The sequence below is a fragment of the Mizuhopecten yessoensis genome, unplaced genomic scaffold (assembly GCF_002113885.1).
Source record: "Mizuhopecten yessoensis strain PY_sf001 unplaced genomic scaffold, ASM211388v2 scaffold5181, whole genome shotgun sequence".
Lineage (NCBI taxonomy): Eukaryota > Metazoa > Mollusca > Bivalvia > Pectinida > Pectinidae > Mizuhopecten > Mizuhopecten yessoensis.
The window spans coordinates 270584-296996 of NW_018405920.1; the positions used below are offsets into that span (position 1 = coordinate 270584).

The 26413-nt window shown below is 37.8% G+C and overlaps 1 protein-coding gene across 3 annotated transcripts in view; it reads left to right on the top strand.

The window, feature by feature from the left end:
- LOC110450333 overlaps nucleotides 1–19522 on the top strand; it is a 21099-nt gene extending 1577 nt beyond the window's left edge. The window contains exons 3-16 of one of the 3 annotated variants that reach the window (XR_002462966.1): nucleotides 680–5472; nucleotides 5913–5990; nucleotides 7823–8026; nucleotides 8942–9015; nucleotides 9992–10099; nucleotides 10589–10658; nucleotides 11844–11915; nucleotides 14250–14369; nucleotides 14650–14780; nucleotides 15191–15214; nucleotides 16301–16379; nucleotides 18142–18290; nucleotides 18578–19082; nucleotides 19363–19522. Coding sequence is in view for 1 of the 3 variants with exons in the window: in XM_021497805.1 (XP_021353480.1) it covers nucleotides 680–5472; nucleotides 5913–5990; nucleotides 7823–8026; nucleotides 8942–9015; nucleotides 9992–10099; nucleotides 10589–10658; nucleotides 11844–11915; nucleotides 14250–14369; nucleotides 14650–14780; nucleotides 15191–15214; nucleotides 16301–16379; nucleotides 18142–18290; nucleotides 18578–18631 (5956 nt within the window). In the remaining 2 variants the exon portion in view is untranslated. Of the gene's footprint in view, nucleotides 1–679; nucleotides 5473–5912; nucleotides 5991–7822; nucleotides 8027–8941; nucleotides 9016–9991; nucleotides 10100–10588; nucleotides 10659–11843; nucleotides 11916–14249; nucleotides 14370–14649; nucleotides 14781–15190; nucleotides 15215–16300; nucleotides 16380–18141; nucleotides 18291–18577 lie in introns of all 3 variants that reach the window. The other 2 variants (XR_002462965.1, XM_021497805.1) reach the window with 2 other exon arrangements.
- Nucleotides 19523–26413: the final 6891 nt, after the last annotated feature.

Here is a 26413-nt window from a genome sequence, read left to right on the forward strand (position 1 = left end):
GTGGGGGGGGGGGGGGGGGGGGGGGAATTTGCACATTCAATAGTAAATCAGAAACTACTAGTTCCAATGACTAGTGGTTTTGAAAATTAATTTCTAGCCCTGCACTCTGGCCTATATTTTTCACTTCACTTACTTTAGTTAAACTTTATGTTTAGTTTCTTCGTTTAGACATTGCATGTTCATGTGCTTTGAACATTAATTATATCTACATAACATTTCAGTCAAACTGGATTATATAAAAAATGAAATCTTTTATAAATTATATAGGTCATTTGAATTAAGGTACATATAGGAACGTTAACAATAGGATAACAAACATAATACATGTATATTCCAGGCTTATTTGTTACAATATCACTAATTTTTTTGCTTGTAAATATCTTATCAAATGAAATCTAAATTGAAACTGAAGTATTTCAAATATTTCAGCATCATGATCAGTTAACGTACCAAGGTGAGGTAACCTGATTTTATTAATAGAATAACATGATTTTGTCTAACATTTTTGTTTCACTCATGTTTGGGAAGTATTTCTGTGCTAGTATGTTTAGTTTTACAAAGATATAATAACTACGTACACCTTCAAAAATTTATTGTAATAATAGGTAGTACTCATCTCCTGCCAGGAAGAACCGATTGACTGCTGACCTGTATGATTTTGTATACTTTTCTGTTACAGGTACCACACTAGTAAGTGCCACACAATGGATGACCTCAATCAGCTCTGCCACTACGGGTACCGGGGAGAGGCTATTGCCAGTCTGAGGGATGCTAGCTCAGTATTAGAGATAACATCACGTACAAAACATTTAACACAGACGTTTTGTAAGATCTTCAACAAAGCAACACCAACGAAGGTGATGCCGTCAAGCGTGCCAAGACCAAGCGCCGGCACAACAGTCACGGTGCATGATGTATTTTACAACATGCCTGTAAGGAAGAAAGCCATGAATCCAGTGCTGGAGTTTGAGAGAGTGAGAAAAAGACTTGAGGGTATAGCACTGATGAGGCCTGCAATTTCATTTTCCCTAAGAAACGATATCACAGGAAACCTTGTACTTCAGACACATAAAACCAATGGTGTGTTGAATGTGTTCACCTCTCTATTTGGTATAGGAAGGTCCAAGACATTGTCGCCTGTTCAAGGACAATCTGGCTGCTTTAGTGTGGAAGGATACATAGGAAAGGAAGGCTTTTCAAAGAAGGACTTACAGTTTGTGTACATAAATAAACGTTTAGTGCTGAAGACCAAAATTCACAAGGTCATCAACTGTATACTTGGTAAGTCACTGATACTGAGGAAGAAGGGTGTAGGTGACAGACAGGGAGAAGGTAAACAACAAGAAAGTGTGCTGTCTGTAACTTCAAGTCCAACAAAATATTCAGAGAAGTTTGGAGTGTTTGTGGTGAACGTTTCATGTCCATATACAGAGTATGATGTAACCTTTGACCCTGCAAAAACACTAGTGGAGTTCAAGGACTGGGACACACTCTGTACCTGTATTGGAGGAGTTGTATCTGAATTCTTAAAAAGGGAATGCCTTTTACTAGGAATCCAGGATATGATGGCAGAGGAGAGAGCAACTTCAAGTGAGAACAACAAGTCGGGTGACTCTGCAGAGATTTCCTCTGACGGAGAGCAGACTTCAACCTCTGGGGACTCTACTAAACCTGTTACAGAACAGATAAGTACAAGCAGCAACAGAAACTTCCTTACTTCAAAGCTGGTCAAGCGACAAGCTAAAAATGTCAGTGACCAAACTGAGGTTTGTGAAGATGAGAATGTAATCGAGACGTATAAGGGATTAGATGCCACAGAGGATCAAGAAAAAGCGACTGACATAGAAAGTTTAGAAAAGATTTACGACAACAAACTTGTTCAAAATAAAGAAAGTGATAAAAATCTGGAATGTGGAGTTGAGGAAGCGATGAAGAGTACATCACAAAATGTGAGTAGTAGTGATGATGCCACTGAATCTATAACAGACCACACAGTCTTATCTTCTACAAACAGCTCCAATGTCAAAGGCAGAGAAACGCAATGGGACAGAAAGGGGTCCGACAGTGATGACAGAGATCATGAAGTAAATGACAAATTTGATGAAGATGAGGATTATGAAAGTGAAGATCCTGTTCCCAAATTTGAATGGAATTTTAGGAGAAAAGGGAAAGAATTCACAAACGCAGTTGAGAAACAGCGTACAATAATTAGACTTGAAACACCACATTTAGGTTGTAACGGTGGTTCTACACTTTCTCTCATCAGAAAACGTCACAGCTCTAGCAATGAGAAGGTGAGAGGCAAAAGTTCAAATCCTGAGAAGATTTCTTGTTTCAAATCCATGAAGAAAAAACTGCACTGTGACAAAACATCTGACAATGAAGTTAAAAGGTCAGATTATCGGTACCAGTCTGAGATAAGACAGCATAGCCAAAAGATTGACTCGACCAAAACTTCAGAATTGTCCCTAAGTGACACCTTTGATGCAAGTAAAACAACTGAAGTTCTCTCTCATAGAAAACTGACAGAACAAAATAATGAGGAATTTAGTTCTTCCTCATCAAACAGAAATGGAGCAGATGAAATAAGGCGTGGGGGAACTTTATCGCAAGAAGGACATGTATTCAAACTCAGCCATCCTCAAAAAAGGATCTCAGAGCTTGAGGAGTCTTCCGTGGCAGCCAAGCTGGCCCGGTTGACAAGGTCACGACGGCAGAAATCAAATGATGTCACAGGCCAAGTTTTTGGAATTCAAATGGAAGAAGAATTTCCTGTATCCTCACCTGAAGATACCAGGTCTGAAACATATTGTACTAGATCAGTTTCTGTATCAGAATGTCAACAGGAGATGGTTACTTCAAAGGAAAATAAATCAGGAAATGGATGTGATTCGTTTGAAACTTCTTATTCAGTTTTGTTTTCTGATAGAGCTCCTAACAGTAGGAGCTTGAAAGGTGGAGATAGTAACATCAATAATTCATCAGATTCTACAAGAAAAATGGTTGACTCTCCAACTGCTCCAAAGAAGTTTCTAACAACTGCATCTTTTGTGCAGACATATGATGATGTATTTCAGAATCATAAACCCTCTAAAAAAAACGTTACTATGGTGGATACCAGTAATTCTAATGATTTTAGAAGTGATACATTCAAATTGGGATGTTATACAGAATTTGGAACACTTGAAAACAAACAGATGAAATCTAACCAAGGATTTAAGCCACTAAAAACCAATTCAACAGTGGACCACAGCCAAATATTATTTGACAAAAAGACAGAGATGGTTACTTTTCATGGCGGTACAGAAGACATGAGTGATATAGGTTCGAACACACAAGCTAGCTTCTGCATTAATGATGAAGGGGCACACTTTCCAAGTATTTCTTCTGAGTCAGAGGCAGACATTGTGCAAGACATAGTGTTGTTTGAAGGGACCCCAAAATCTATCGATAAGCTGGACATAGACCAAGGGGATGTCCATACTGAGGATTCTAACACAGATCTATTGTGTTATGAAGAATTTGATTATGCTCCGACACCTGTAAGTAAGGAGAAATCTTATCACAGAAATACTCAGCAAAGTTCCCAGACTTCTGATAACTCTTTGCGTTGTCAGCAGAATCAAACTTTTCCTGACCCAGTGGTACCTCGGGATTACCAGGGCCATGACATCCAGTCAACACTGCAGCAGGAGGGGCAAATATACAACATTAACACTTCCCTGTCACACAGGGATGGTGAGGGTTACAGTGAACTTACCACACAGACCTCAGAGGGTTTTGTTCCCGGCTTGTCCAGTCTAGAAACTTGTCCCAGCAGTAAAGGCCTGGCTACACAGGGATCAGATACCACTCAGTCTCAAGGCTTTGTTCCTATATCTGATTTATCAGCTGTGATCGATAAACAGGTGCTTATGGAATCACTACAGGAATCACAAGGATTTGTACCAGTACCTGCTTTCACAGAAGAGCGTGTAATATCACCAGCCGTGTCTGAAGGGTTTTCCCCTGTTATGATGGATGATGATATGAACGTGAAATTAAATAGTGATACCAGTAATCCAAGCGGCAATAAACGCCTCTGTAATGACTCTAACGTCAATAGCACAGTAATCTCCACAACCCAAGGTAGTGAAACCCTGGCAGAATATCTAGACTCCTACTCTTCCTCTATAGCTGAATTGTATGAAGAAGACATGAGCTATGTAAAGAAAAAGAAGAGGTCAAAGAGCTGTAGGTTACCTTACAACAGGTTCACCACTGTGGAGAGTTCAGAACAGTCCGAATCTTCTGTAAGGGATGTGGCTCAGGACAGTAGCTTATCTTTAGATATCTCTACTATAAGGTCTCAGAGTCTGAGTAACTTGTCTGAAGACTCCTTTCCCACTCAACTTACCAATGATTTATTCAAAACTCAAGCTCGGTTCAGGACAGACTTTGAATCTTCTGTGTCTCAGATTTCTGTAGACCCAAGCATTTTAACACAGGGTCATGATCATTGCCAGCAGATTGACAGTGATAAAGGTACAGATTCTGTAGGAAATGATGGAGAGAAGGGTTCAGGTTCAGAAGGAAATGGGGGAGAGAAGGGCACACGTTTGGAAGAAAGCGATTTTGATGAAGTGTCTAGTGAATTTACTGTAAAGAACTTTACTCACAAAACAAATTTAGATTCACTGTCTTGCAATGAAAGCATGGAGCGTATTGAAAACTTGGACTGTGGACAACAAAGCCACAGCCATATTGATCTGACCAACGTCTCAGGTGTAAATCGTTTTTCATTGTCACATGAAAAGGCAAGGTGTGTCCAGTGTGAGTCCATCGCAATGCAGGAGAGTTCTTGTGCCTCGACACAAACAGCTGTTGTCGCTGACAAACCTCGCAAGGGAACACATTATGAAGGGGAGACAACTATGTTTAATTCTATTACAGAGGGTATGTGCAATAAACTAGACGATGGTAACTGTCAGGTGAGTTATTCAGGGACAGAGTCATTTCAAAATTGCCCTGATAGAATTCAAGATGCCAACAAAAGGATTTCATATTCTTCTCAGTTTGTGGGCAACATAGCTGATCAAAGTAATAGCGTCCCTGAAAATACAAGCGATGAGCATTTTGGATACAGCTCTTCTGACAGATCAGAAGAGCAGTTCAATGTTGAGGGACTTAGTTCAAAGCAACTAAAAGTGTTTAGAGAGTCCAACAGGAAAGGTAAATTACCAAAGAACTTTTTAGATATTTGTGATATAAGTCAAGTGAACAAAACAGATATCTCAGCAAAGCCTGATAGGTCGACTGACACCCCTACTCATCAGTGGTCAGATGATGATGATGATTTAGTGGCAGTCGTAAAAAGTGTCCAGTCTCATGGTCAGCAGTCAGAGGATGTGTGCACCAACAAGACCGCCACTACAGCAGACAACCATTCTAATCGTGAGCAACCATGGATGGAAATAGAAGATCCCAAAACAGGTAGGTGAGGCCATGAGTTAAACCGAAAAAAATAAATTCTACTTTTTATAATCAGTTTAAATATACCAATTTATGTAACTGATGGGTAATGCAAGCAAAGTACAACCTTTCTAAAGTATTTTCCTGTATTTCAAGAAAAACTGCATTTATATTTCATGCGCCAACCTTTTTTTACGCATTGCATCAGTCGTGAAGAAAACCTTCAGTACAATGCTTTTTATTAGGTCACCTGAGCTTTAGCTCAAGTGACCTATTGCTNTTCTATGTGATAGGCCTTGCCTTCAAGTTAGTTTCAATATATTTAGAGAATACAAGTATGATCCCTGTATTTAATGCTCATAGCAGAATAGCATTTTTGTTTCTTTCTAAGTTAGTGTACAGGTATAGATATATATATGAAATTCATAAATTAATGTATCTGTAACTTGTGATTTGTGTAGGTGAGAAGTTGTATGTGAACTGTCTGACAGGCCACACCCGGCCTCGGGATGGTAGCTGGGAACCACCTCCTCTAGATAGTAAGTCAATATACACTGGTCAGCTAGCTGTACCACCTCCTCTAGATAGTAAGTAATTATACACTGGTCAGCTAGCTGTAGTACCGCCTCTAGATAGTAAGTCATTATACACTGATCGGCTAGCTGTACTGCCTCCTCTAGGTAGTAAGTCATTATACACTGGTCAGGTAGCTGTCCCACCTCCTCTAGATAGTAAGTCATTGTACACTGGTCGGCTAGCTGTACTGCCCCCTCTAGATAGTAAGTCATTATACACTGGGCGGCTAGCTATACCACCTCCTCTAGATAGTAAGTCGTTATACACTGGTCGGCTAGCTGTACCGCCTCCTCTAGATAGTAAGTCATTATACCCTGGTCAGCTAGCTGTACTACCGCCTCTAGATAGTAAGTCATTATACACTGGGCGGCTAGCTATACCACCTCCTCTAGATAGTAAGTCACTATACACTGGTCGGCTAGCTGTACTGCCCCCTCTAGATAGTAAGTCATTATACATTGGTCGGCTAGCTGTACTGCCTCCTCTCGCTAGTAAGTCATTATACACTGGTCAGGTAGCTGTCCCACCTCCTCTAGATAGTAAGTCATTGTACACTGGTCGGCTAGCTGTACTGCGTCCTCTAGATAGTAAGTCATTATACCCTGGTCAGCTAGCTGTACCACCTCCTGTAGATAGTAAGTCATTATACACTGGGCGGCTAGCTATACCACCTCCTCTAGATAGTAAGTCACTATACACTGGTCGGCTAGCTGTACTACCTCCTCTAGATAGTAAGTCATTATCCACTGGTCAGATAGCTGTACCACCTCCTCCAGATAGTAAGTCATTATACACTGGTTAGCTAGCTGTACCACCTCCTCTAGACAGGAAGTCATTATACACTGGTCAGCTAGCTGAACGACCTCCTCTAGATAGTAAGGCATTATACACTGGTCGGCTAGGTGGACTGACTCCTCTAGATAGTAAGTCATTATACGCTGGTCAGATAGCTGTACCACCTCCTCTAGATCGTAAGTCATTATACACTGGTCAGCTAACTGTACCACCTCCTCTAGATAGTAAGCCATTATACACTGGTCGGCTAGCTGTGCTGCCTCCTCTAGATAGTAAGTCATTTTACACTGGTCAGCTAGCTGTACCACAGTACCTCCTCCAGATAGTAAGTCATTATACACTGGTCAGGTAGCTGTCCCACCTCCTCTAGATAGTAAGTCATTCTACACTGGTCAGCTAGCTGTACCACCTCCTCTAGATAGCAAGTCATTTTACACTGGTCAGCTATATGGGGTTTTCTGAACAAAAGAGGCTCCATGCCCTTTGAAGATTCTCTTTTCAAGCGAATCTTTTTTTAAAGTCATATTTAAAAAATTTACCAGAGCAAAGATAAAGGGAAAAAACATCAAAAGTACATATTTTGCTTTGTAAAGTGATGTGGGCTAGTCAGGAAAGGTATTGTGTTCTGATGAATAACATCAAACTATTCAAGTTTTTAGTCCCTTTTATTTCAAATGATATATATCTTTATTTTATGATCAGAGAGAGGAAATAAATTGTGAAAATTTTAAACGCTTCCCATTGTTAGAAAGGTTATGTTTTATGAACGAAGGAAACAAATGTTGCAAAATATAAGGATAACTACCTCCCCATCCTTTTGGCTCCACATGTTACTGTAGCTCTTTGGAGTACAATTTACATTAATTTGTTTCTCAGCTGAAACTAAACCACAGCCATCTACTTCATACAAATGTCCCATATTTTATACATACATCATGATGCTATAAATCTTGGAATTTTTCAGTTAACTGATATATCTGATATATTTGATGTTTTCTAGAGAAGACGACTAGCCCTAGTTTAACAACACCTTCAGGGAAGAATGCTATGTTAGGTGACCTTTCACCTCAGTCCCATAATACCCTGCTCCACATCATGTCTGACCATTTAGAAACCTTGGACAAAGAGGAGGAGGACCTGTTGTCTGTCAAGTGGGCAGGTACAAGATGTAGTTCTGAAAGGAAAGAAGACAGCCAGACAACAGGTTATTCATGTCTTTTATTTGTGGAATGGATCATATTCTTGATATAATAATGATAATAATAATTTGAGGTTATTATAAACCGCTTTATCACAACTTAGTTCGTAGGTCGTCTCAAAGCGGTTCACAAATTATTATCCGTGGTTATAGGTGCAACCAGCCAATATCTTTCTCAACTCCCTGGGGAGCATACAGCTGGTGCTGCCATTTCGGCAACAACAGCTAGCATTCAACAATTTTAGCACTGCCCAACCACATACTCATTTACAGCTGAGTAGACTGGAACAAGTGGAGTAAAGTATCTTGCTGAAAGATACAACACAGTGCTGTGACGCGACTCGAACTCGCAATCCTTTGGTCACGAGTCCTACCACTAGACTACTGCGCCTCCACCCTAATGTCTACTTCTCAATTGATTCCTAACTTAAAATGAAATAGATTTTACATACAATTGCTATAAGATATGGTGAAGATTTTTGTAATCTGAGTTATATATTTTTTTTTATTTAAAACTCCTTATTCATACTTATTTATTCCATTCATTATTCAGGTTTCAGATTGCAAAGGTTGACTCTCTGACCTCACAGGTAACAGATAGCAACTCTGGGCTAAATACTGGGTTATATCCCTTTACAAACAAGGTTAATAACCAGTGTCAGCCATGCTGTCTATTGTGATTTTTGATGTATTTCGCAGATTTTGAAGTGCAGACTTTGATAGTCTTGTCCTCATGATAAAGAAGTACTTCCGAGGCATTTCTAAAACTTTGACACAGTAACTGGTCACTGTAACTGGTCACAGTAACTGGTCACTGTAACTGAAAAATGACCATGGAGGTACAATTGGGTTAGGCAAAGCCCCCGACGACCTTTAGTGTTCTAGTTTAATATTAACATATTTATTGAATTTCTTTGGCAGATGTAATGAATACAAGATGTGTGGAGGATCTACTTGAGGACTGGGACAACCCTGTGTTCTCAAGACCAGAACAGGTATGTCTGTATGGATGGTAAGGCGTAATCCTGGTTCACATGGCTAGAGATATTTCTGTAGGGGAGACAACCCCATGTTCACACTGCCAGAATCTTTCTGTAGGGGAGACAACCCCATGGTTGGGTACTAAAAATCTTATGTATTATAACATTTGTTATTGGTCACAGAAAGTTTTGATTTTATTTACTAGTAATGTAACCAGTAATTTAACTTATGCATGTTAATTGTCAACATAATGTATATAGGTAAACTTTCCATTTCAAAATGACCTAAGCATTGCATATTAATTATTTAAGAAATAATCAGCATATGTGCATGTATTATTGTGGATATTAAATGAGGGTGAGAAAATGTTGGATTTTTTTTTTAATAAGGGCTGCTTGCATTTTCGAATCCTGAGTGACATATTCCATCCTAATATACCGACATATGTTGATTATATCTTTTCTACCAAGTAAAATGTAATAAAAGACATTTTCGTGTCTACCACTGTGTCGATACACCTGTGATAAGCATGATGACCCAGCTAATTATAATCTAGTCACCTGATATTTATGCTGTAATTTTGCTCATGCTAACATTTGTCACGTGATGCATTTATGTCTTCATTTCACAACAAGCTGTGCGTTTCTATCATTTCTAATCCATGGTTATTGACCAATGAAAAGTGTTTTTACATCACGAATGCAAATTGGCATTAGCACCATTTGAAGATATTTCAAAATTGTTTTTGTTTAATTGAACACTGTCAGGTATTTAAGGTAGACAACACTTTGTTCACATAACCCGGAATGTGTGTAATATGGAGAACGACCTTTTTGTTCACTTAACAAAAACAGGTGTAATTTTGTGTTTCTCACTGTTACAATTACAGCATCACTTCCAAAACTATAGCCGTGATCAATTTCTGTAAGGGGATATGAAATCACTTTCTACTGATTAATTCAAAACATGTGACCATTGTTGTTGGTTCAGGCGATAGCCACAGCTGTGGAGGTCAGTGGGAGGTCGCGAGGTACAGCCAGGGTTAATAGTGTCCTTCACTCTCACAAGTTCACCAAGGACATGCTACAGGATGTAAAGGTGAGAATACAGCATTTAAACCAGATTTTTGTAACTTCAGTCACTGTATAACGGTCAAGGTGGTCAAAAGTGTTACAAGACCTATTTTGAAGCCCAATACTGTATAGAATTATAACGTTTGGTCTGTAGCTTGCTGGGGGAAAATCACATCAATTTAAGTAAGACTGAAATCACAATACTATTAATAACTATGTATGTGTACCATATATAATGTGTTATACCTTAAGTTACAAACAAACTTGATAATGCTTTGGATTCTAGTGACAAATTTAAATCATAGAAACTTTAATTCTTACATTGGCAAAATATAAATCAAAGTTCACATAAGCTTTATGCAATGTTTTCATGTTATTTATAATAATTTGACACTTACCGTCCCACTTCAGTTACCTTTAAAATGTTGCTCAAAAGATTTAGGTTTGAATACCTGTATATGTAGCTTGTAGTTTTCATAGTAGACAATATAAATGGCTATAATATGTGCTGTAGGTGGTGGGACAGGTAGACAACAAGTTCATCGCCTGTATGACCAGTTCCAGGACAAACAACATGGCAGCAGGTAAACTGTACACAGCTAATAGAGACAAACACTAGTCCACAGAGGTTTTTTAGGTCACCTGAGACAAACTGTACACAGCTAATAGGGACAAACACTAGTCCACGGAGTTTTTTTAGGTCACCTGAGACAAACCGTACACAGCTAATAGAGACAAACACTAGTCCACAGCAGGTTTTTAGGTCACCTGAGACAAACTGTTCACAGCTAATAGAGACAAACACTACCCATACCGAAAAAAGTTACAAAAAAGTTACTTCTATTTAGGTACAAAAAAGTTATAACTTTTGATGCTAGATTGGAACCTTGTGAGAAGAGAGTTTCAATCTAGTACTAAAAAGTTACAAAAAGGTATTAAAAAGTTACACTCAAACACTTTGTTCAGTTCAATCATTACTTTATTTGCAAACAAAAGGTACACAAAAGTTACATTTAGCCACTAAAGCACTAGTGAAAAAGGTATCATAAAGTTATAACTTTATTTAGTTACTAAAAAGGTACAAAAAAGTTATGCTTTTCTGAGATACTGAAAANAGTTTAAGTTTAAATTAAGGTATCGAAAAGTTATAACTTTTTTGTACCTTTTATCAGGAGTACAAAAAAGTTACTGAAAAGGTACAAAAAAGTTATACCTATTTGTAACTTATTTCGGTATGGGATAGTCCACAGAGGGTTTTTCAGTTGAATTAGACACAAACACAACCTTCTGTATAGTCGAGTGGTTGTTCTGTGACTTTTTTATCCGTTGTGTGTACATTTGTTTGTAATTGAATGTTTACAGCTCATCTGTCGAAATATGTTTCATCATTATTTTTTCAGCAAAGAAAGACAGTAACACAGTAGAACTAATTTATTGAAGAGTTATGTCCCTTAGATAATTCTAATTAGTATTACTGTATCTAGTTTAGATTTTATTTTATCAGAGGGGGTATCTATGAATGCATTCTGCTATTCCTTTCAAACATATCCTCAATTTACTCAGTGACTTAGAGCTATTTTACCTGTTTCTTTGTGTGGTGTGTTTTTGTGCAGTTCATTTTTAATCTTTATGTGGTGTAATTTTGGAAAGAAAATATATCCCTGTACTTTAAAGATCTGTGCAACATCTCAGATTTATCTCTCATTAGGAACAATTGATGGCATGTATATCAGCCCTACCTATATATAGATATAATTAATGTCTTTCAGATCCAAATCTGATGTTGCTTTTTGACCAGCATGCTGCTCATGAGCGTGTTCGCCTAGAAAGACTTACCAAAGGTAAACAATATGTGAAATCTTCAAATGTAGAACTGGGATATATCATGAAATCTTCACAAAACAGTACTTCAATCACAGACACCTGGTTAACAGGAAGTTGATCACGCCCATATTTGTCTGTTTTCATCACTCGATCACCTTCTATCAGGGAAGTACAAAGTGCCTCAATCAGGTACATGTCCGTGCACACAAGACAGTAGATAACATTACTCTATGACATAGGATGAAATTTTTACTATTGAACTGTTATTAAAAAAATCATATTTCCATTCATAGTATTTGTATATTGAATAATTGTTGTTCTTCATTTCCAATGAAATATCACAACTCATATGCAATAGTTTTGATAGGAGAATTCATTAAATGAAACGTATAACACTTCAGCTATATACAAATACCTTCTGATAGAGGGTTGCCATGGCCACTAATGAAAAGGACTTAAATGGCTATGTTTGGTCTGCAGTGAAGCTTATGTGGGGGTGTCTTGGTTTAGAATATCTCTGAATGCTTGCTGGTGATCTTAACTTGTGGTGTGAGCTTTTTTCAGCTCACCTGCCCCAAGGGCAGCTGAGCTTATGCCATGGCGCAGCGTCCGTCCGGCGTCTGTCCGGCGTCCGTCAACTTTCCTTTAAACGACTTCTTCTGAAGAACCAGAAGGCATAGAGTCATGATATTTGGCTGGTAGCTTCCTTATATGGAGCCCGACAAAGTTTTCGAAAAAAAAACAGAATTTGACCTACTATCAAGGTCACAGGGGTCTTATATGAAAAAACCTTCAAACAACTTCTTCTGAAGTACCGAAGGTTTAGAGACATGACAATTGGTACGTAGCTTCCATGGAATAAGCCAAACAAAGTTTGTGAATAAAAATGGCCTTGACCTACTTAATGTCAAGGTCACAGGGGTCAAAAATTTCAAAAATTTCAAAGGTATTGAATCTTTATATTTGGCTGGTGGCTTCCTGGGACGAAGCCCAACAAAGTTTGAGAATTAAAATGACCTTGACCTACTTTCAAGGTCACAGGGGTCAAATATGTCAAAAACTTTAATCGACTTCTGAAGAACTAAAAGGTATAGACTCTTTGTATTTGACTGGTGGCTTCCTGGGATAGAGCCCAACAAAGTTTGAGAATGAAAATTAGTTTGACCTACTTTCAAGGTCTCGGGAGTCAGATATGTCTTATGATTTAAACGACTCCTTCTGAAGAAGTGAAAGTTATAGAACCTAAATATTTGGCTTGTAGCTTTCTGGGAAAGAGCCCAACAAAGTTTGAGAATGAAAATGACCTTGACCTACTTTTAAGGTCACAGGGGTCAAATGTGTCAAACACTTCAAACGGTTTCTTCTGAAGAACTGAACGGTATAGAATCTTTTTATTTGACTGGTGGCTTCCTGGGATAGAGCCCGACAAAAATTGGAAAACGAAAATGACTGACCTACTTTAAAGGTCTCAGGAGTCAGATATGTCTAATGATTAAAACGACTTCTCCTGAAGAACTGAAAGTTATAGAACCTAAATATTTGGCTTGCAGCTTTCTGGGAAAGAGCCCAACAAAGTTTGAAAATGAAAATTACCTTGACCTACTTTTAAGGTCACATCAGGCAGATATGTCTAACGCTTAGAACAACTTCTCTTGAAGAACTGAAAGGTATAGAACCTTAATATTTGGCTGGTTATTTCCTGGGAAAGAGCCAAACAAAGTTTGCAAATGAAAATGACCATGACTTACTTTCAAGGTCACATCATTCAAATATGTCAAACGGTTCAAACTACTTCTGAAGAATTAAAATTCATAAAATTATAATATTTGGCTGTTGACTTCCTGGGATAGAGCTCACCAAAGTTTGCGAATGAAAATGACCTCAACCTACTTTAGAGGTCACAGAGGTCAACAATATTTTAAAGGATTTGTTCTCAAGAACTAAAAGGAATGGATTCATAAGATTTGGCTGTTAGCATTTTGGAATAGAGCAAACCAATTTGAGAAGGAAAATGACATTGACCTATAGCTACTTACAAGGTCACAGGGAAAAATATGTCTAGCAACTTATGAAGAAGAATAAAAAAGCATAGAATCTTATAATAATATTTTGCTGGTAGTTTCAACAGATGGAGCCAACAAAGTTTGCAAGAGAAATATTTTTAGTGCAATATAATATCTAATGAGAATATTTTACTATGACTGCTTAAATATTCAGGTGAGCGATACAAGCCCTCTTGGGCCTCTTGTTTTTGTTAATAATAGATGTTCATTTACCCTCTGCTGTACATATCTTATTTAATTTCTGATAGTTATTCATCTATACTCATTTAAATGTATTTGTTGATATAGAGGCTTATGAGGGAGACAACAGGATTAGCCGCTCAATCGTTACACCTGCCCAACATTTGACACTAGAGCAGGATGAAGTGCGAGTGATGGTGTCGTACAAAGCGGAATTCTCCAGGATAGGTGAGGAGTGATGTGGGTTGTAAATGTGCTTTGTACAAACTTTTGCTTTATTTAAGAAGAAAAATCATCTTGTGCTAAATCTTATGGTAGCTATTGTAATATTTGAATTCAGTCTTTGAGCAAGATGCTGATCAAGATAATATTCTGTTTTATATATGGATTTCACTAAAATAAGGAATGAGCTTTGTACATTATACATCATGCATGACATACGTGCATGCTTAGTCATATAGTTATGGTACATATTGGATCCATTCATCATCATACAACTTTGAACCAGGTGTTGACTTTAGTGAAGACAAGCAGGAAAGGGACTCCATCTATGTACACACTATCCCAGCATGCATCATGCAGAAAGAAGTTAATGAGGTTAAGCGGAAGAGGGATTCCATTGCATGGAATGTGGTTCTGGTAAGTTAGAAGTAGGTTAGAAATTAAAGATGGTACATTAAATGTGATTTTTGATATTAACATTATATGTTTCCTGGATGTAATCAGTGGCTTGATAAAATGTTACTGTTAACAGGACAGAATGATCAATATATATACAAAACACAGTTGCTGCCTGCTGGGTGTCATTACCATACATTATCACAACTTGTTATGTCTCAATTAAAAAAAATAATGGTGTTGATCTCATCAATTTGTGACAGAATAAATTAAGACACTGGTTATTAAGTCATCCCTTACCTTTTCTAGTCAAATTTATCTTCCTATAAACATAGTTAATTTAAACACAGCAATATATATTGTACAATTATATAAGGTATTTTCCTACTGTATAAATGACGAAGCAATTAGTTTCTGATTGTTTATTTCAGAATCTGTTAAAGGAACATGTAGAGGTAAGACATTTACTTGGTGACTTATATCACAAGTCGAGCAGTTGGTTAAAGTTTTTGAGCAAGCTGTGTTTTGGCGTTTAACTCAACTTTTAATTGATTTTACATTGCAATATGGTTACAGCAATTGCTTGGAGGTTCCTTAGCAACAAATTGGACCCTATTTGCTCATTATTGGTCCGAAACACAAGTCATTTGGTATTGGTTCAAGTTTTTGGGCAAGTTCTACAGGTTAAAGTTTTAGGGCATGTTCTAGTTCTTTTGAAACTACTGGGCAGATTTCAACCAAATTTGGCAGGAAGCATCCTTAGGGGAAGGGGATTCAAGTTTGTATAAATGAATTTGACTCTGCAGGGACAAGTGGGCAGGGCCAAAAGGGGTAAATTTGACAGTTAGCCTTAAAACGATATCTCCTCCTAGACTTTTTGGCAAATTTCAACCAAATTTAAGAGGGAGCATCTTTAGGGGAAGGGGATTCAAGATTGTACAAATAAAGTCCCTGACCCCTATAAGGGACAGATGGGTGGGGCAAAAAGGGGTAAATATCAAATCAAACATAACCATGAGTTCTACATTTTACTGTAATTTTTTTTGCATATGGTAATCAAGGGGGGTGGGGGGTAAGCAGGAGTGTGCCATCGAGAATGTAGTTCTAGTTTCCTCATCTATTATCTAAGATGGGACATCCTGTAATGGCCCAGTTACTATTACCACTTTTTTCAAAAAAAGTGTACATAATTTTAATAGACAAGCTATGCTGTCTCCTACAGCTCTTGTTATACAACCTTTTAGTAATAGACAAATAGTTATAATGAGAGAATAAGGGAACTTCATTGCTGTTGTTGTGAACATAATAAGATGCACCAGTGGAACTCATGTTGTAGCTCCAGGAAGACTAAGTTTTACCTTTCCAGCAGTTATAACTCAGAACATAAACATTACACAAGATTCCTAACAATATTCTTTGTACTTCTTATGTAATTTCTACAAAAGTTCTTATATCAGAATACACTGATTAAATTCACATTGCTCTGTGATGTAGTGACTACATTCTTGCTCACACTTTTCTTTTCCCTTTGTTACCTATAGTTGTTGATAGGCACCAGTGGTGTCCTTGGACGATTACCAGCTACAATACATAAAGTATTGTGTTCCCAGGCGTGTCATGGTAAGTAACCATAATACATAGGTAATGTGTTCCCAGGTGTGTCAAGGTAAGTAACCATAATACATAGGTAATGTGTTCCCAGGTGTGTCAGGGTAAGTAACCATAATACATAGGTAATGTGTTCCCAGGCGTGTCAGGGAAAGTAACCATAATACATAGGTAATGTGTTCCCAGGCGTGTCAGCGTAAGTAACCATAATACATAGATAATGTGTTCCCAGGCGTGTCAGGGTAAGTAACCATATTACATAGGTAATGTGTTCCCAGGCGTGTCAGGGTAAGTAACCATAATACATAGGTAATGTGTTCCCAGGCATGTCAGGGTAAGTAACCATAATACATAGGTAATGTGTTCCGAGGCCTGTCAGGGTAAGTAACCATATTACATAGGTAATGTGTTCCAAAGATTCTCAAGGTAACCACACAACATAGGTAATGAGTTCTAAATATTGTTGTGGTAATCTTACTGCAAGGTAATGTGTTCCCAAGCTTGTCGGGGTAATCACACTGCATAGGTAATATGTTCCAAAGCTTGTCAGGGTAATCACACTACATAGGTAATATGTTCCCAAGCTTGTCAGGGTAATCACACTACATTGCCTAATATGTTCCCAAGCTTGTCATGGTAATTATACTGCAAGGTAATGTTCCCTAGTTTGTCAAGGTAATCACACTTTGTAGATAATGTGTTCCCAAGCTTGTCAAGGTAATCACACTACATAGGTAATATGTTCCCAAGCTTGTTAAGGTAACCACACAACATAGGTAATGAGTTCCCAAGCCTGTTAAGGTAACCACACAACATAGGTAATGAGTTCCCAAGCCGGTTAAGGTAATCACACTACATAGGTAATATGTTCCCAAGCTTGTTAAGGTAATCGCACTACATAGGTAATATGTTCCCAAGCTTGTTAAGGTAACCGCACAACATAGGTAATGAGTTCCCAAGCCGGTTAAGGTAATCACACTACATAGGTAATATGTTCCCAAGCTTGTCAAGGTAATCACACTACATAGGTAATATGTTCACGTGCTTAAATAGCTTGTCAACTAAGTCATTGGTATTGCATGGATTCCTAGCCACCATCTCTAGACAGGAGATTGTTTGTATGAAGAAGGTGACTACCTCTTTCTGATAAAATCTCTTTGGATCTTGAACATTACCTTTTACTGTGGATAACACAGTTCAAAAGATCAATGAATAGATTGTAAGTTTCTTGGACTGACAGCGATACCAGAGCATCAGTAAACAAGATTACACAGTATTTACACAACATTTGTTAGTATCCTTCAATGTGAAGCAATCATTCAGAGGAGGTCCATTAATCAATCCTCAGGAACCGGACTGTTGTGGTCATCACACTTCATCAGGAAAGGTAAAAATCATAGGTTATCTTGATTTCCTGAAAAGTGTCGAAGCAAAAGGTAACGGCATCAAATATTAAACCATACATTTTAACCGTACAGTACATAATATGTTAATGACTTGTCTTTTGGAATAGAATGAAAGCTTGGTCTTACATTTAAAACTCAATTTGCAATGGAGTTTTCGGAAAATGAATGACTTGAATATTGTATTAAAGTCTATTGGTAAAACTCCTAAGCAGACTACTTAAGGAGAACACTAGCTAGTTTAAGTGGTCAACGTTTTGCATCTTGTTTTAGTTTAGATTGCTGAGATGAACAGTAGTAGTAGTAGTAGTATATTGATCCACCTTCTATGGATTGTCTACTCTTGTGATGTTTGATTTGTTACTTTACAGGTGCTATAAAGTTTGGTGACCAGCTGTCTGTGGACGAGTGTGAGGAACTCCTCAGCTCCCTGGCCCAGTGTGACCTCCCGTTCCAATGTGCCCACGGCCGGCCCTCAATCATGCCTCTCCTTGAGATGGACAAACTGCAGCCAGGACATGTAAGACAACAAGTGAAATAATGTGCTAAGTATATACATGTATTGTCAAAAATGTATCCCTGTACTCAGTCTATCTTAACTAACCAGTTATAGCTCATTGAGGCCCAACAAGAAACACCTCATCAAAAAACAAAAAATCTTACATTTAATAAACAATAAGGTTAAAAAAATGCATGGTTGAAACCACCAATTTAAGAGCAGCAGTAGTATTCTATAACATATTTTATCCAATGTTGTACTTCTAAAGAAACCTTTCACTTTTTTGCTATATTTTCTGTTCTTTTCAGACAACAACGAAACCTAACCTATGGAAAATTTCAAAGCATCTTCAAAAAATCTGAAAACAGACAGTGCTAACTTGATGCTGATCATACGAATTGTTTTTTCTTGTTCAATATAGGCTGGACCACTATGTGATTTGTGATATTTCTATGAAATTCTCATTGCTGTGCTACAACATGTGATTGTGAAGTAATAAATAACAAGAGACTGGTGTGCTACATGTGGTAGTTCTAGGTGACAGTATACGCCTAGAAAAAAGCTCTATATGTGGTAGTTCTAGGTGACAGTATACGCCTAGAAAAAAGCTCTATATGTGGTAGTTCTAGGTGACAGTACAGGCCTAGACTGAGGCTTTACGTATGGTAGTTCTAGGTGACAGTACAGGCCTAAACTGAGGCTTTAGGTATGGTAGTTCTAGGTGACAGTACAGGCCTAGACTGAGGCTTTACGTATGGTAGTTCTAGATGAAAATACAGGTCTAGACTGAGGCTTTACATATGGTAGCTCTAGGTGACAGAACAGGCCTAGACTGGGGCTTTAGGTATGGTAGTTCTAGGTGACAGAACAAGCCTAGACTGGGGCTTTACGTATGGTAGTTCTAGGTGACAGTACAGGCCTAGACTGAGGCTTTAGGTATGATAGTTCTAGGTGACAGTACAGGCCTAGACTGAAGCTTTACGTATGGTAGTTCTAGGTGACAATACAGGCCTAGACTGAGCCTTTACGTATGGTAGTTCTAGGTGACAGAACAGGCCTAGACTGAGGCTTTACGTGTGTATGGTAGATCTAGGTGACAGTACAGGCCTAGACTGAGGTTTACGTATGGTAGTTCTAGGTGACAATACAGGCCTAGACTGAGCCTTTACGTATGGTAGTTCTAGGTGACAATACAGGCCTAGACTGAGCCTTTACGTATGGTAGTTCTAGGTGACAGTCCAGGCCTAGACTGAGGCTTTAGGTATGGTAGTTCTAGGTTACAGTACAGGCCTAGACTGAAGCTTTACGTATGGGAGTTCTAGGTGACAGTACAGGACTAGACTGAGGCTTTACGTATGGTAGTTCTATGTGACAGTACAGGCCTAGACTGAGGCTTTACGTGTGTATGGTAGTTCTAGCCGACAGTACAGCCTAGACTGAGGCTTTACATATGGTAGTTCTAGATGACAGTATAGGCCTAGACTGAGGCTTTACGTGTGTATGGTAGTTCTAGGCGACAGTACAGCCTAGACTGAGGCTTTACATATGGGAGTTCTAGGTGACAGTACAGGCCTAGAGTGAGGCTTTACAAATGGTAGTTCTAGGTGACAGTACAGGTCTAGACTGAGACTTACGTATGGTAGTTCTAGGTGCCAGTACAGGCCGAGACTGAGGCTTTACATATGGTAGTTCTAGGTGACAGTACAGTAGACTAAGGCTTTACATATGGTAGTTCTAGGGGACAGTACAGTCCTAGACTTAGGCTTTACTTATGGTACACTGTAGTTCTAGGTGACAGTACAGGCCAAGACTGAGATTTACGTATGGTAGTTCTAGGTGACAGAACAGGCCTAGACTGAGGCTTTACGTATGGTCCACTGTAGTTCTAGGTGACAGTACAGGCCCAGTCTGAGGCTGTACAAATGGTAGGTCTAGGTGACAGTACAGTAGACTGAGGCTTTACATATGGTAGTTCTAGATGACAGTACAGGCCTAGACTTAGGCTTTACGTATGGTAGTTCTAGGGGACAGAAAAGGCCTAGACTGAGCCTTTACGTATGGTAGTTCTAGGTGACAGAACAGGCCTAGACTTAGGCTTTACGTATGGGAGGTCTAGGTGACAGTACAGGCCTAGACGGAGATTTACGTATGGTAGTTCTAGGTGACAGAACAGGCCTAGACTTAGGCTTTACGTATGGTAGTTCTAGGGGACAGAAAAGGCCTAGACTGAGCCTTTACGTATGGTAGTTCTAGGTGACAATACAGGCCTAGACTGAGCCTTTACGTATGGTAGTTCTAGGTGACAATACAGGCCTAGACTGAGCCTTTACGTATGGTAGTTCTAGGTGACAATACAGGCCTAGACTGAGCCTTTACGTATGGTAGTTCTAGGTGACAGAACAGGCCTAGACTGAGGCTTTACGTATGGTAGTTCTAGGTGACAGAACAGGCCTAGACTGAGGCTTTACGTATGGTAGTTCTTGATGACAGTATATGCCTAGAATGAGGCTCTACATGTAGTAGTTCTTGATGACATTATAGGCCTAGACTGAGGCACTATATGAGTTAGCTCTATGTGATAAAGTTATGGTATTTGTATGTGATAGTTTAGGTCATGGACTGATGTATATTATTCTACAGTTTAGTTGATGATGATGGTATGTTATCATTATATTTTAATTTTAGCTTTTTTGAAATACCAGGTAATGCTCAATGATACTGAATTCATTTTTTGTGTGTGTGTTTTTACCAGCAGTGTTCTTTATATTGTTTTATTCTTTTATTTATTTATTTTTACATTATTCATATGAAACAGTAAAAAAAGCTTTATTGGGAAAACATACTTACATTATTTTGTATAACAAAGTGACACATTTAACTGGTAAGGAATTGTCTTTTGAACACAAAACTTGGGTCCCTTGAAATATATCAACCGAATAAACTAATGGTGCCACAGCTCATAAGGAGCAAATGTGATCATAAAACTGTAGAAGTCAATCCGTTCCTCTTCTGTAAAACTACAGAATACCTCTTTTTCTACTTACTGTTACATAGCCGTGGTAGATCAGGCCCATTGTCACTGTTATAACAGGAATAGTATAATACATGCATTAATAATGATAAAAGAAGTGAATTCAGCCAAATCAGTTCTGAAATAGGAAAAAAAAATTGTGTTAACAGAACTGAAAATATTGTTTTAAGGTTCACTTTTGACTTGTCTGGTAAACTACAGTTGTTTTTCTTAATCATTATTTTAAGGATCACTCATAACATTGTGTTTTCCTGTACTGATCATTACACAATATATTATAAGTTGATTGTGGTCCCTTCCTCTGACACTAATGAATGATATGTCAAAAAATTCCATGGTTTCATACTTTATATCCTGTCAGATAGTCGTAAGTACTTATTATACTAATAACACCAATAAGTCCTCCGCACTTTATACTTACTAAGTATTGCTTTGTTTATATACCTCAATATATTTCAGTGCCATAGAATACTACACAACATGTGATTTCTAATATTCCAAATATTGTAAATATAGAAACTATATTATTTACTAGTTACCTATCACCACTCATCTGATGGAATGATTGAATGCCTTACATAGGTACTGTAACTCTTGTGTTACCTCCTGATAAATGTTACTATTAATAGTATTGACCCATTACATGTACCGTAATATATCTCTATCTGATTCCTGGTAAATATTACTTATGATGTGTTATTAATTCCTGATAAATGTTACTATACTGTGCTATTACTTCCTTGTAAATGTTACTGTAAATGTGCTATTACTTCCTGATAAATGTTACTATAACTGTGCCTTTACCCCTGGTAAATGTTACTATAACTGTGCTGTTACTTCCTGATAAATGTTACTGTAAATGTGCTATTAATTCCTGATAAATGTTACTATTACTGTGCCGTTACTTCCTGGTAAATGTTACTATAACTGTGCCGTTACTTCCTGGTAAATGTTACTATAACTGTGCCTTTACTTCCTGGTAAATGTTACTGTAACTGTGCTTTTACTTCCTGGTTAAATGGTAATAATACTGTGTCGTTACTTCCTGGTAAATGCTACTATTATTATGCCATTATTTCTTAATAGATGTTATTGTGTCGTTACATTTACATGATGTATCTTATCAGTTCTTGTTCCTGATAAAGGTTAAAATTAATTAAGTTACATCCTAATTTAGATACCTGTACACTATCGTATCAAGCTGCTTATAAATGTTACTGCACCGTTACATCCTGATAAATGTTACTAAACTCGGCCATTGTATGTTTAATGAATTATCAATGTACACTGTATCTGATAAATGCAAGCGTATCTGTTCATATTTGCATTATTAGCTCACCTGGCCGGAAGGTCCAAGTGAGCTTATGCTGTGATGCGGTGTCCATCGTCCGGCGTCTGTCCGGCGTTATGCATCAATATTTTACTTTAAACAACTTCTTCTTAATAACCAAAAGGCCTAGAGTGATGATATTTGGCCGGAAGCAAGCTGTGATGAAGGGCTACCAAGTTTGTTCAAATGAATGACTTCACTCATTTTCAAGGTCACAGGGGTCAAATATGTTAAAAACTTTAAACAACTTCTTCTGAATAACCAAAATGCCCAGGGAGATGATATTTGGCTAGTAGCATGCTGGGGTGAAGGGCTACGTACCAAGTTGTTCAAATGGATGACCTTTACTCATTTTCAAGGTCACATGGGTCAATTGTCTAAAAATAAACATCTTTACGCAACTTCTTCTGAATAACCAAAATCCCAAGGGAGACGATATTTGGCCAGTAGCATGCTGGGATGAAGGGCTACCAAGTTTGTTCTAATGAATGACATTCACCCATTTCCTAGGTCACAAGGGTCAAATATGTTAAAAACTTTAAACAACTTCTTCTGAATAACCAAAATGCCCAGGGAGATGATATTTGCCTAGTAGCATGCTGGAGTGAAGGGCTACTAAGTTTGTTTAAATGGATGACCTTTACTCATATTCAAGGTCACATGGGTCAATTGTCTAAAAAAACATATTTAAGCAACTTCTTCTGAATAACCAAAATCCCAAGGGAGACGATATTTGGCCAGTAGCATGCTGGGATGAAGGGCTATCAAGTTTGTTCTAATGAATGACATTCACCCATTTCCTAGGTCACAGGGGTCAAATATGTTAAAAACTTTAAACAACTTCTTCTGAATAACCAAAATGCCCAGGGAGATGATATTTGGCCATTAGCATGCTTGGGTGAAGGGCTACCAAGTTGTTCAAATGAATGACCTTCGCCCATATGCAAGGTCACTGGGGTCAAATATGTGAAAATCTTCTGAATAACCATAAGGCCTAGCATGTTGGTATCTGGTCAGTAGCATGCCGGGATCAAGGGCTACCAAGTTTGTTCAAATGAATGACCTTGAATTATATTCAAGGTTACAGGAGTTAAATTTGTATAAACATTTAAATGACCTTTTTTCAATGAACAAAAGTATATATATATATATAGGGTGGTGATATTTTGCAAGTTGCATCCTGAGATTAAGCTATAATTTTGTTTTGACGTTCAAAGTCGCAGGGTGAAATGTTTATAAATCTTTTAACAGGTTCTTTTAAATGACTTATAATCATGAATACTGATATTTTGCCTGTAGCTTTATTTTAGATCACTTTTAAGGTTATAAGTGTGAGATTTGTACCAGGTGAGCGACGCAGGCCCATTGGACTTCTTGTTACTTAAAATAAACATAATGACATGGCTCCGACGCTAGTTTTTGACGGTATTTATAATCGGGTTTGTTGCATTACAAACATTTGATACTGGAATTAATCAGAGACTTGTAGTATATATATACGTCTCTGAATAAATTAATTAATTATTCACATTGTGACTACTAAAGAAGCGTCATTACTGCTTCATTGTTTTGTTACATTCATGAATATGTAGGTAACGGGAGTGATTCCATGTTATGTACATCGTTATTTTATTTAATAATTGTTATTTTATGAAATAAATCCCCCTTTTATCTGTGATACATACCCGTGTAGTTGTTGTTTCTTATAATCGGGGACAGTACGCCTTGTACCGTATAATGGCTAGCATTGAAATCTCCAGTCCAATACATTAAGTTCCGATCTACATATACGTCCCAATGATGTCTTTGGTTAAAGACACACAGCCACCATCCAGCTTGTAATGGAAACCTATTTACAAAAATGTAGCTTCTGTTAATCTACACTTGTACATGTATTTGTGGAAGTAAAATCATAACACAATGCAAGACCTCTTCTCGATTCGTCTATAATTATATATAATTTAATGTCTGATTTGTTTAGCACAAGAATTTTAAAATCACCAGACGATTCTGCGTTGGACGCTATTGTTACTCTTGGTGATGGATCTCAGTAAGTATGGAAACCTGCGCGAGAGGCAGTCGAACTCTTGGTTGAAAAAACTACTTATCAAAAAGTCAGATAACAAAACAGTTTCTTCATTTGTACAAAGACCAATAGAGATGTGTCAGATTTCTATTTCAAGAATTAAAAATGTAGGGATGTGGTAAACTGGGTCACATCGCAAAGGCGTGTTTACAAGAGCAAAACAAATAAAACACTGGCCGCAGAAATGTGCAAGTAATACGTAAAAATTACCAAACTCATCAAAATTGATCAAACTCCATAAACTGTGAACTTGAATGGGTCAGCGCGAAGTCGGTAAAGGTCTGGACGAGTCAGTAGAGGAGTTGTCTCCCATTGATCATTATAGAGTCCGATCCCACGCAGAATGCTTCCGTGGAAATGTAGTCCAAGGGGCTAATGTAATCGCGTCGGCGTCTCACTTCACTGAGGTTAAAGTTTAGGGGCAAGTTTATTCCAGTGTTGTATCATCAAACTCGATACATTGTTGACTATTATAAGGTTGATGCATTATATGGAGTGTAAGCAATGTGCTGAACCATATTTTCATAAGGTAGGGCCAAAACCAGCTTAATTGGACTTGGTTAAAGTTTTTGGGCAAGGTTTTTTTGTGCAGGTTTGGATCAGCACAACCAATAGGCTGTTGGCTATTATAAGGTTGAAGTACATTTATATAGCGCCCTATATAATTTATAAAATTACTCTTAAGCGCTTTACAACATTTGGATAATAGTAATATTTATAATTGTGAAACAAAACAAAGGCTTACATTCACTTGTAGAGGAAGCAATGTGCACATAATTAAACAAATAAAGGGTGGTATCTACATGACATCTTTGCAGAGACCCTAAAATGCAGACGTTAAGAGCTGAGTTTTGATGCCCCTCTTGAACTTGATTTTCTAATAGCAGATGGTAAGCTTTTCCACATATATGGAGTTTAAGCAACGTGCTGAACCATATTTTCATATTGTAGGGGCAACACCTGATTTATTGAACTTGGTTTAAGTATTTGGGCACGTTTGCATGTGAAGTGCTGGATTGGTAACCAACATTAATACGCTGTTGACTATTTAACGTTGGCTGGTCATCTCTTCTTTTGAAATATACATGTTATGGGACAACAAAACCTTGTTATATTGCCACCATGTGTTCAAAGAAATATTGGCATTATAAAGGGGTTTGGCAACTAATTGAGGGAAACGTATAAAGGAATTCTTAAGAAAAACATGATAAAGGGACATGAAAAATATGTTGGCTGTAAGCGAGGTGGCAGGCAGGCATGCATTATATCAAGATTTTTACTGTACATGTGTCTATTGATATTTGCTATCTTACAACATAAATCACCGATATGTTCTCCAACAGCTCTTGTTTTAGTCAAGGAATGGTCAGCTATAAAGAATGATGGAATGATGAAATTAACCATGTTTTGTTGGGCGACTTGACTCATTTGTGACGTTATAAATATGGCAGCGTTAACATTTATTAGCTCACCTGGTCCGAAGGACCATAGTTCAAGTTCTTTAGGGAGCTTATGCAGTGGCGCAGCGTCCGTCGTCGTCCGTCGTCAACATTTTCTTTAAAACCTATCTCCTCCTAAACGCTGAATAATAATATAATAATAATAATAATATACAACATTTATATAGCGCCCTATATAATTTGTAAAATTACTATAAGGCGCTTTACAACATATGGATAATAGTTATGGTTATAATT